Raw genomic sequence first — 11,660 nt, 5'->3', positions numbered from 1 at the left:
CCTCATATTCTCTGCAGATGCAGATGTGCACAGTATTTCGATTAAAGGTCATCTGACCACAAGTGAAGAAAGTAGCAGGACGACACTGCAGTGTTGTTCATGTGCTCTCTATCAGAACAACATTGTAATGTGTGAGAAGTTCTTTGTAAAGTAAAACAAAACATCAACTGTCCCTCTGCATGTGGACCGACATGTATGTTTTTGTGCCTTATGACTCCTCATCTCAGGAGAGACAGTGTCTGTTGTGTAATCTTGATCAGAGTAAAGATATTTAAAAGGAATTATCTTCTTGTTTATTGCATGACAAGGCAGCAGAACCTGTAATCAATGTGATGCTGGTTTGTAGAAAAATTAAGACAAATAAAAAACCTCTATATACTTGATTTAGATTTACTCAAATGAACATTCTTTGTATAACTGTGAAACGTGTACTGTATTGTGTAATGTAACATATAAAATATTGGGTAATGTAGTTATATGTACTTCTACTTTTAAAATTACTTTGGCTTCACTTCACAAAAAAATATGGCCTCAAAATAGCCCAACTTCAGTTTAGAACACCTTAGATAAATAAATCATGAGTACAAATACACAAACTATACTTCATCTAAGTTTGTTATACTTACTTGTCTTGCAGTGTGTAATGATAAGAGACTAAATGTGCTGTTAGTTAAAGTATATTGATGTTTTATGTGTGTTAGCCGGTGAGACCAGTGTTAGAATAGTGTAACATTTAAGATCAGCTTTTTTAGTTTCACCCACATCTAATTCTAATCCAACGAAAGTTTAAATTAACCAACATTATTATCTGACACCGAGTGTTTCCTTTATCCAGCAGACGTCTCTGATGTGGGTTTGTAGGAGACATGGTGCACTTGTCTGGAGCCACCAGGTGGAGGTGTTGATCCTCTCAGTCAGTAGACTCTCTTAGTGAGGACAGCATTTTCAGGACTTGAGGACTTATATATTAGTTTTCTGAATGTAATTAAGTGATGTGATTTATTTTTCTTTAATTCAGAGGACATTTTGACCTGTGACAGGAGGAAAAGCTCAGGTATTGTTAATTAAAAAATAATGAGGCTTACTCACTTTCAAACTCTCATGACTAACTGGAGCGCATAGACCTTAGTTATTGTTATTAGTAACATCTATGCAGTGGTGGAATGTAACTAAATTTGGTATTTACACATTTGACTTAATGCAGCTTCATACTTTGCCACAGATCTCCAGACACAGTGATTTAGATTATTTCAGTGTTTGTGATATACTGAAAGATTTAGTGTTCTTAATGTTTTTGCAAAAATTCTACTTAAACAAGTTGAAACGCCTCTTGGATTAGCTGTGAAATGCATCATCACAAAGCTAAAAACGAGCTGTTATTCTGAGCTCACAGCATGACAGCAACGCTACAATGATCTTATAGAATATGGTGCATATCTGTACGTTGAACTCCCCAACAGTACATGGAGTTGTCCAGCGCTCGCTGCCTGTTTGTTGGCTGCAGGCTGACATAACAGCCATACATTCCTTTACATCAAAGACACAAACTGTAAAGAAAAAAACTTGTGTAGCGCCGTCTGATGTGATACATGGAGGCTTTGTTAACCCCTGTTTGTCTCTGCGAGGGAATAGAAGTTTATTCATGACCGTCCACTAATGAGAGGTGCTGACGGAGGAACAATAGCCGAGTACAGTAAGTCTGCCAGTTCTGGATGACAGAGGCCTCAGTGTGGAGGAGGGAGACCCAGCTACAGCTCATTAACCTCTTCTATCAGCTCAACTCCGCTGTGTTCTCCTCCCCTCAGTTAGGATTCAGATGATGTCCGGTCTAACACAGGGTCTGCTTTTTCATGCAGAGATGACATGCTTTATTCTAAAGAGAGGAGAGAAAAACATACATGCCATGTTTGATCATTCAAAGGTTTTCAGTTACAGAAATAAACGTTCCAATAAATCTGTCTTCAGATGTGCCTTCATTTGCCTTATCTGTTTTTTCTTCTTTTTCTTGAGAGTTGGATGACAATATAACACACATATACGCCCATAAAACATATTAAGATGAGGCTGATGGTTAGCTTAGATTTGGCATTTTTGGGGCAGGTATGAATGTATACAACACACCAGACTCAAGTTCTTTTAACAGAAGCTAATGTGGAAGTACCAAAAACTACAGATCATCGAGTGATCACCTTTACAGCAGAAGTAAACTTGTTTACAGTGTAGTACAAAAGATGGTTTGTTGTCTTCTCCCAATTTATCCCTTCCTGACACAAGTACGGGGTGAATTTTTCAATAACCTTTTTGCCTCTGTGCCAGTTGTTGTCCACTATCTTGCTGCTAATGTACAAGGTAGTCTGGCTGTTTGGGGCAAATAAACATGTAGTCAAACTCAAGTGAGACACATTTTGCTAATCCTCATGTGTGAACACATAACATGTTAGTGTTAATTAGCTTGGCAGCTTCCAGCTTGGTGGGTTTGTTTAACTAAAGGCTCATTTATGCTCTGCATCAGACAGGACGCCGATGGAGCCTTCTGTCCCTACTCTGGGTTCCCTCCGTCTGTATTTTTGCACGTTTTCTGAAAGCTTACAGATACAGATCAACAGCACCAGATGAAGAAGCAGGGTTTCACCAATTTTACGTTTCATCCTGATGTGAATTTGAATGTTTGCATCAAATTTCATGGCACTAATATCAACCTTCTGGTGGCAAAGTCAGAAGAAAACTAAAGTCAGAAGGGTACATCCTCTGGGGATCATGTGTGGCACACGACCAACTGTCTGACATTGAATCAAAGAGCCGTTACCTTTGTAGATTTCTGCTAGTGAAGCAAACCTGACCCCAAAATGATTCAGTGCTGTAAGTAAGAAAGATGGAGGGAATGAAGATGGAAAGAGATACGTGACGGATAATCAGCAATAATAGCAAACATGATTTGGTTCTCACTGACTATAGTTAATGAGTGGCAGCAGAGGACTGGCCAGCTGTCTGATGTTGTGCAGCCATGGATAATTAATCCATAATCTGGGCCCCAAAACAGGTGGTTCCCTCTGTTGAGGACTTCAAAGAATGTGTAATGTGAAGTTGAACGCGTGAGTCCTTCACAGGTGGTCGCCTCCCTCATATGACATTTGTTCAGGCACAGGAAGCTCAAATCCCACCTTTCATGTCACATGTGCTGGGTCGACGTTCAGTCTCAGTGGGGAACAACAAGCTTACAGGGCACCACACTGGGGACAAGACGGATGTGTGAGACAGCAGTGAGAAAAACATGCGGCTCGCAGGTTTTGTACAACATGATGCGGTGTTAATACAAACTATGTAGAGCTGGAATCATTTAGTTTCTCTTTGAGATTTGTTTGCTTGTGTTTCAAAATCTTTGTTGTTTGATGAAAATGATAATCAGACCAGTGTACGGTGGCCTGAAGGTGCACAACACATTTGAAAAACACTTGAACGAAAAAATAGTTTCAGTTTTGTTCATTTGTTGTTGTGTTTTCTGATTTGTCAGCATGTTTCTGAATTGTTTTTGGATTCGGTAATGTGTTTTTGAAGAGTGTTGCTGCTTTCTATTTTATTCATTTGTTTTAAAATCTGAAATGTTGTAATATTTTCTATTATATTAATGTGTTTCATCTGAGTGTAAACCCACCGTGACGTCACCCGTGGATTTGCGGACAACCATTTTGAAGCCAGAATTGGCATCGTGGGCGTCGGCATCTTGCTTTTCTGAAACCAGATTTGGTCACATTTGGATGAGAGGTTGGAGCTGGAAGAAATATCCTGATTGGATCTGACTCAGAATCTGAGGCCACACCGTGTTAACGACTCGTCAACATGCCCTGCTATATATCATCTGTTTGACTTTAAATGGGACCCAATTATAGCGATTGAGACTATAGACTCAATAGGAAACTGTTTACTGAGCTAATAATCAAGTGTAAAGTAAGATCATTTTCTCATCAGCTTACATACAATCAGACTTGCATCCAGTGGAGTCGTCCTCTGTTGGCAGTCTGAAAGGATGCAGATTTAATGGTTCCCGTTTCAGACAGTGACACAAAAAGTCCTGTGTTTGGTCCCTGGGGACCACCTTAACGCAAGCATGACAGTCCAGACCGACACGCCTCTCCTCCACAGTTTGCATTATATAGATTAGCCACTCTTTGTAATCCAGTGTGTCATTGTAATCCTGCCTGGAGTGACGTTTCCAGGAGCTCCTCCCCTCCTGGTCCTCTCTCCTCCTGCTGTCTCTCCAGCCACTCTGTCCACTCCTCTCATCCTGTCTGCTGAAGGTAAGTCGGCTCTCTGGCTAAAATGACCCCTCGACTGATCACTGATGAGAAGTTTGGGGATATTAGTATGGTTTATTGTGATGATCAAAACCTTAAAAGCAATACTTTGAGTTACATTTTGTAATGAGTGAATGTTTGGAAGCTTTGGAAGATTTGTTCAGTGCAAGACTACATGTTCGGTATTTCGCTTAAGTTAATATAGGAGTAGAGTTATTGTAGAATTGTTTTAATATAAGACTGTTTCAAGTCTTTCAAGAGGAGCAGTGGGGCATCTGTGTCATGACCTAACATCCACATCAGAATTTAGCTTCACACCAGACTACATATGAATTAAATACAATGTTTTTTCTCTATGTTTTAGTTTAAAGAATTGTTTAAATAAGATCACTTTATCCACAGTTCTGTGCATTTAAAGGTAACATGTCCAGTACATGTATTTAGATAGAAGTTATAGCTGTGCCACTGTGTCCTAATCCAAGCACAGACAGTAGGTGATGATGATTTACCAAAAACCAAAATCAAAAATTGCATTCATGTTCATATCAATTTGAGATACATAAAGAGCACAGAGTTTCTTAATCTTGAGAAAGTTCTTTATCGCAGCCATAAATGTTGTTTAAAGACTGATGTTCTGTTTTGTTTTGTTTTTTGTTTTTTTCAAATATAAACGAGGCACTTATTTTGCAAAGAAAAAATAATCAGATGCTCCAGCATGTTATTCGTCTTTGAACCAGACTGGGACGGGTGTTTTAGGGTTAGGGTTATAATTTTTACATAAATGTCCAGGAGTGGTAACAGGTCAAATATGCCATCCAAACTAAATCAAGGTAATACAAGGGGAACAAACCAGATTGGAAAAACAAAATTAAAAAGCTGTTGCTCTGTCACTGTGCTGTATCAGGCTCTTATGTACGAGGACGGTCTTCTCCACTGATTCATCTTTAACAGTGACATCACTGAGCCAGTACATTATTTTATTTCACTCATAGAGGTTATTCAAGGTGATTTATATAAATAAGTTTATCTCAGAAATGTTTGTGTTGATCAGTCATGTAGATTTTGCCTCTAACTGCGTTAAAACATGTCTGTTTCCATGACCTCATCTAACAAACTCTGACTCGAACAACCTGAACGTCTGGACAGCTCTGAAAGAAAGACTTAGCTCTCATGTTCTGTTTGTGCCAATTCTGCTTCTGTCCTCACAGTGTTGGTGAAGCTGCTGTGAGACGCTGCAACCATGGCTGCTGTAAGTTGAATCACTCTGAAACAATTCAACAGAGAGCACTTGAGTGTCACCTTGTCTCTGTTTAAGCCCTCTCATCACGGTCTGGCCTCTCTCTTCACTGGTGGAGCATCAGCTGCTGGAGGTCTGACCGTCAGCGCATGATGCTGCTTAAAGCTGTTATTGTGCCGGTAGATGCCGGCTCTGGGATGGACCCTTAAGCTGTTTTTTAAGTGGTGGCTTTAGAAGTCCTTTCTGTAATCATGTGAAGCAGATTAAGCAGCCGTCCACTGCTGTGGATCGTTTGGGGTCTCGACTAAAAGTCATTATAACGCTGTGGAAGTATCCAAGCAGTAAAGCATGTATAATAACAACGCTCTCGCTTTGTTTCATAAACTACTTCTGCAGTGATGTGAAAGACAAGCAGTGAAGGAGTGTGAATAAGTACATTTACTCAATTACTGTACTTGAGAACAATGGTGAGGTACTTCTATATGTTTTTTCCATTTTCTGCTACTTTATAATCCTACTCCACTACATTTAGAAAGAGGATTACAAACAGGATTACACTTCTGAACTAAAGTATGACGTACTCGTCTGTAACGATGCAGTCGATACGTCATCACTCTTGTCTGAGTGAAACCAAATTTACTCGTTATTCCTCTCGTTATGTCTTTTCTCTCATCTTTATTTGCATATGTTTGGTACTGAAGTAATCCAAAAGTTACACAACTTTCATATTGTGATACTTCGATTAGGTAACTGACTACATTTTTCTAGAGGTAATTAGTAACTGTATTGGAATCTAAGTAACCCTCCCAACCCTCAAGTTCACTGAAGAACTATTTGTATGGTTAACTTTCACGTTTATCAAACTAATATTTCAACACAAAATCTTTACTTTTACTTAAACGTGACTTTTTACCACACTGGGTAAAGGATGAGATCAGTTGATGTGGTTGTTTATGGCAGCGTACCCAAGAAACTAGAGGATCATCTGATGATAACAACCTGCACAGGCCGATATGATGGTAACATTTTTAACAAATTTGTGCTTTTGCAGACTGGATCTTACCGTATGGTGTCGGAGGAGGAGCAGGCCATGAGGTCTAAGCTGGAGCATCTGACAGTGAAAGATCATGGGCCGGTGTTCGGGCCCTGCCACAAGCTGCCCGGTCACACTGTGCAAAAGGTTCGAAATAATAACTGCAGCCTACACAAATCTCTACCCCAGAACAATCACTACGTATCTGTAATGTACTTTATATTTCATACAGCAGATATTGTGTGTTTTGCTCCATTACACTTGCCTGACAGAGGTGCTAGCTGCCACTCACAGGACATGTAGGCTGCAAACATGATGATCTAATAGAATATGAGGAACTGATGTAGATTAAACTCCCCAACAGTATATACACACAAGGACGGTTACTGTTAATAGAATGTTTATCTTTATTCTAATAGTTTTTTTAATTATATTATTATTCAAATTGTTATTCTTTCTCTCTGTGTTTGAGGCACTCTTGTGCTGCTACTGATCTCCCTCTGTACTGCTGTGTTACCTGTGAAATTCTCCCAAGGGGGATCAATAAAGGAACATCTTATCTTATCTTATCTTATCTTATCTTATCTTATCTTATCTTATCTTATCTTATCTTGTCTTTTCTTATCTTATCTTATCTTAACTAAAGGAGTTGTAGTGAGCTCAACTTTAAACATCCACACCAGTAAGATGACACAAACACATTAATGCAGCAGTGATGTTAATCCAAAAAACAGTAGATATAAAAGTAACACACAAACAGGGAACATTTTGCTGATGATACTCAGATACTTTTCCCTGTGCAAGGTTTGAATGCAGTAATTTCACAGTGAAGTATCAGTAGTATTACTAAGTGAAGCACATCTGAACACTTCTTCCACCACATTTGTCTGATGTGTCTGATGTCATCTTGTTTTTGTCTGTTTGCCCTGCAGGCGAAGGACGAGCTGAATGAGACGGAGGAGAGGCGGGCGTCGTCACTGAAGGACCTGCGGGCCATGATGAAGGAGAGAGCGGCGGAGGGGGACGACCTGGCCAAACTGGTGGTGGAGCGCTTCGGGGACAAACCAGACTCTCTTCTCCTGCGCTTCCTCAGAGCTCGCAAGTTTGACGTTGTCAGATCCCACGAGCTCATGAAGGGTTGGTAGCAGGCGTTAGACAAATCTTTGTATCAGTGATTTTTATTTCACTCTCAGATATCAGAAGCTGTTTGCTTTCATTCGGTGTCTGCAAACATTTTCAAATAGTTTCAGTAATTGAGGGCGAGACCTCGTTTGTGCTCCTCGTTTGCATGAGTCCTGCCCATCGCTGAGACAGGGAGGCATGTGTTCATTAATTGGGGGCTTTTAAATGCTTCTGAGTTTCCCCCTGACAAAGACCTCCTTTGTGTCCAAATGGGACAGCAAGTGTACTTCACTTGTGAACCCCCAGTGTTCTCCTGGGAACTGATTGTGTCGGTCTGGGAGAGGAGATGAGATTAAAAAGTGGTTTTGAAGAGTGGTTTGACGCTCAGAGGACAAAATACCATGCTGATGAGCTGCTCGTGTTTCTGTGTGTGCTTACGACTTCTGCTTCTACTCAGCGGTGGAAGAAGTATTCAGAACATTTACTCAGGTTAAGTTAGCAACAGAGTAGAGATACTCTGTAGAACTAGAAGCCATGCATTCAAAATCTAACCGAAGGAAAAGTGCAAAAGTAGTATGTAGTATGGAAACTTCAGTCTGATTCCCTGGACATTAACATGAGATGGAAACTGAACCCAAACTCCACCTGAAGCCGCGGGCTCTGAGCAGATCAGATTAAGTGCACTTGGTCAGTGCAGACTAATTTTGTGCTCCTGGATTGTTATTCTTGCTGTAGCTGTGAGATTATTTGGTCGTCAACAATGACACAGGAAAAACACAAATTTGTGAATATGGATCAGAACTTGTTATTGTGAGAGGAGAATGCGATGTGAACTTGTCTTGTGGGGTTAATTGGTGTTGGCGAGTAAAACACAGAACACACACTAACACACACACACACACACACGCACACACACACACTCTGGGTTAATTGGTGTTTCGGTATGAAGAGGCTTGGAGCTAGACTGTAGAGGCACTGAGACAGTGGTGTCATTGTGTTTGACACTAAACAACCTTCACTGTACACAAAGGGTCCATGGACCATTAGGGCTTCATAACAGAATGCAAATATGTATGTGTGTGTGTGTGTGTGTGTGTGTGTGTGTGTCCTCTAGGGTATGTGCGCTTCAGGAAGGAGTATCCCGAGCTGTTTGAGAACCTGACCCCTGAGGCGGTCCGCAGCACCATCGAGGTCGGTTACCCCGTGGTTCTGCCCAGCAGGGACAAGTACGGCCGAGTCGTCCTGCTCTTCAATATTGAGAACTGGGACCTGGAGGAGATCACATTCGATGAGGTAGCTGCATATAAAGCCCCACAGAGTGCAGCAGCACCTCCCCGATATTAATCACCAAGAAAAGGGGCATCTCATAGCTCACCTGGTAGAACAGGTGGCCTAGGTTCAACCTCCTCCTCCTGGGTTCAAGTAACTAAAGCTGTCAAATAAATGTAGTGGGGTAAAAAGTACAAATATCCCTAAAGTTGCATAGACTGGATGTAGTAAATACTATTTATAATGGACCCTCATCACTATTGAAAATGTCTTTGTTTGTGTGTGACAGGTCTTAAGAGCATATTGTGTGATCCTGGAGAAGCTGCTGGAGAATGAAGAAACCCAGATTAATGGCTTTGTCCTGATTGAGAACTTTAAGGGCTTCACCATGCAGCACGCATCAGGGATTAAACCGGCCGAGCTCAAGAAGATGGTGGACATGCTGCAGGTCAGAGCAGACAAACAAGGAAAGCTGACAACTTTTTCATGTGCGGCCTCAGAGCTTTTTTAAAACTGTTGTGTTTGTGTGTTTTTACGCAGGACTCGTTCCCAGCCCGCTTCAAGGCCGTCCATGTCACTCACCAGCCCTGGTACTTCACCACTACGTATAACGTGGTCAAACCCTTCATGAAGAGCAAGCTGCTGGAGAGGGTACGGAGGGACGACGTGTGCCATTAATGCTTCATTTTAAATCTGACTTTCAGCTCGTTTTTTCCAACTGTACATCCGATTTGTACGGAAGCTCGTTGCTGCCAAGCCAGAAAAACAAAAACAGATCAGTATCACATTTTTTCACTGTTACAAGATATTTTCTCTTTATAACAATATGCTTATTATCTTGTGATAATGTTAAATGTTTCATGTTAGATGTGTTCATTTATTATTCTAACCTTAAACGTTTCACACTTTATCAGAAGATATTTTCATCATGTTATAACATGGGAAGCTTTATTTAAATGATATATTTGATATTACAAAATACAAACTATTCATTTTATAACAAAAGATTTCTCTTGTTATAATAAACTATTTTTATTCAGATAACATGAAACACTTTGTGTTATAATAAGATATATAAAACATGATAACCAGATATTTTGATGATATATTATCCCATTATGATGTGAAACACTTAAAACATCACATTAAAACATTAAAAGGTTAATGTTAAGGTAAAAAATTTGGCTATATTTCAGGTTATACACTAGAAAACGTTCTTGTTTTAACTATAGAAGCTTTCACAAAACAAGATGAATAGTTAATTGTTATAATGTAATTAGATTGGATGTTATTTAGTGGAAATACCTTGTTGGAGCATGAAAAACATGCTGCTCTAATGATAATGACCTGTTTTTCTTTGTCTGGTGGTAAAGTTGCTCCAGTCATGTCCTCTAAACACTGTTTCTATCTTTCTTCAGGTCTTTGTTCACGGTGAGGAGCTCGACAACTACATCAAAGAATTCAACGCAGACATCCTGCCTGCAGACTTCGATGGTAAAGCCCCGGTCTCCGACTGCCAGGCCATTGCCAACAAGATATTTGGCTCTGAAGACACCGCTCTCTGAGAGAACAGTCCTCTCATATCAACCCCAAGAGTTATAGTGTCCTTCATCCTAGATGCTTCTTTTGTGATCAGATATGTGGTCTAATTTGAAGCTACTGACATTTTTATTATTATTCAGGCAGTTCCTATGAGTGAAGAAAAGTATCTAGAGTTAGGAGAAGGGGGCAAATATACGATGGTATATGTGAGAAAGAAAAAGGACGTTTAGATGTTACAGAGAGAATAATTGATGGTTAATGTTACAACACTGACATTCCTTGTTACTTTACAAGCGGAGGGAAAATGAGGGAGTGTTTCGCCTTATAATGAATTTCACATCATACACATCAGCCTTGTGCCTACAGTCTACAGAGTACAGAAGTGAATCAAAGTCTCGGGGGAGAATTTTAGAAAGATACGAAGAGGGAAAATTAATGTTTTAGGAGCAGGAGCCTCCTGATCCCGATTCAGTGCCACAGAAACACTTCTTTGTCTCAGCAGCCTTGTTTGAGTTGTGACACTCAGATGCCTGACAGACCACAAAGATCCATTCTGCAATTTGCACTGGATTGAGACATTTAAAATAAAATAGATTTTTTTGTGCGTGTCCGATGTTTTTTTTTATGTCATTTTTACCGTTTGTCGTCTTGTTGCTTCACCTGATCTGTTTCATTGAGCAATATTTTCAGCCTCATAAAAGAGGTTTAAATGGGTCTGTAACCATTCAATAACAGTTGGTATTAGGTAGAAAGTTGCAATCTAAACTGGTCATAACTTAATGGTAGTTATTAGAATTAATAGGTAATAATGGGGGTTTTCTTAGTATTACATATTACTGAACATTACATTACTGAAACTATTTGAAAATGCAGTTTCTCTGTACTAATACTATTATAATATACTATAAATTATTAGTATCTATTATATAGAATATACCAATCATTTACCATATACATACATACTGACTAAATTCTTAGAAATTGAGGAACTGTAAAAGGAAGGGTTACTAATGGATCAGACCAAAGCTACAATGGAGAGGCCAGAGACAGACAAAGTACTCTTAACATTCAATAAAAATTGAAATACTATGGTATAGTAATACTCTCTTACAAGTCCTGCATTCACATGATAAGTGTTAGGACAACCCCAACTCTATAAAGTTGT

At 39.7% G+C, this 11,660-nt stretch overlaps 1 protein-coding gene and 1 long non-coding RNA gene across 5 annotated transcripts; one reads left to right on the top strand and one right to left on the bottom strand.

Moving 5' to 3' along the window:
* Positions 1 to 510: 510 nt before the first annotated feature.
* LOC119018005 lies at positions 511 to 6,732 on the bottom strand. 3 transcript variants are annotated; one of them, XR_005074633.1, is made up of 6 exons: positions 6,593 to 6,732; positions 5,423 to 5,556; positions 3,972 to 4,336; positions 3,653 to 3,729; positions 3,162 to 3,230; positions 511 to 1,873 (listed from the first exon to the last, which is right to left on the bottom strand). It is a non-coding gene; the product is annotated as an uncharacterized LOC119018005 (long non-coding RNA). The 3 variants fall into 3 exon arrangements; XR_005074632.1 differs by having other exon boundaries at positions 3,976 to 4,336; XR_005074634.1 differs by having other exon boundaries at positions 3,976 to 4,336; positions 5,499 to 5,556.
* rlbp1a (retinaldehyde binding protein 1a) lies at positions 4,350 to 11,101 on the top strand. Of its 2 annotated transcripts, none has more exons than XM_037095287.1 (8): positions 4,350 to 5,122; positions 5,501 to 5,541; positions 6,581 to 6,709; positions 7,495 to 7,699; positions 8,799 to 8,977; positions 9,243 to 9,401; positions 9,494 to 9,604; positions 10,372 to 11,101. In XM_037095287.1, exons 2-8 carry the CDS (start codon positions 5,533 to 5,535, stop codon positions 10,516 to 10,518), a joined length of 939 nt encoding a protein of 312 aa, XP_036951182.1. In that variant the 5' UTR covers positions 4,350 to 5,122; positions 5,501 to 5,532; the 3' UTR covers positions 10,519 to 11,101. The 2 variants fall into 2 exon arrangements, with proteins under 2 accessions (XP_036951182.1, XP_036951183.1); XM_037095288.1 differs by lacking the exon at positions 4,350 to 5,122 and adding an exon at positions 5,133 to 5,296.
* The last annotated feature ends 559 nt before the right edge of the window (positions 11,102 to 11,660 follow it).

Source organism: Acanthopagrus latus, chromosome 4, assembly GCF_904848185.1.
Source record: "Acanthopagrus latus isolate v.2019 chromosome 4, fAcaLat1.1, whole genome shotgun sequence".
NCBI classification, from domain to species: domain Eukaryota; kingdom Metazoa; phylum Chordata; class Actinopteri; order Spariformes; family Sparidae; genus Acanthopagrus; species Acanthopagrus latus.
Note: the sequence above shows the minus strand (reverse complement) of the source record. Positions and strands in the feature narration are given on the sequence as shown.

Bases quoted from the DNA above. Each gene is read 5' to 3' on its own strand.
- rlbp1a (XM_037095287.1), top strand. The intron at 8,978-9,242 runs GTAGCTGCATAT...TGTGTGTGACAG, and splicing joins AGGAGATCACATTCGATGAG to GTCTTAAGAGCATATTGTGT. The intron at 9,605-10,371 runs GTACGGAGGGAC...ATCTTTCTTCAG, and splicing joins AGAGCAAGCTGCTGGAGAGG to GTCTTTGTTCACGGTGAGGA.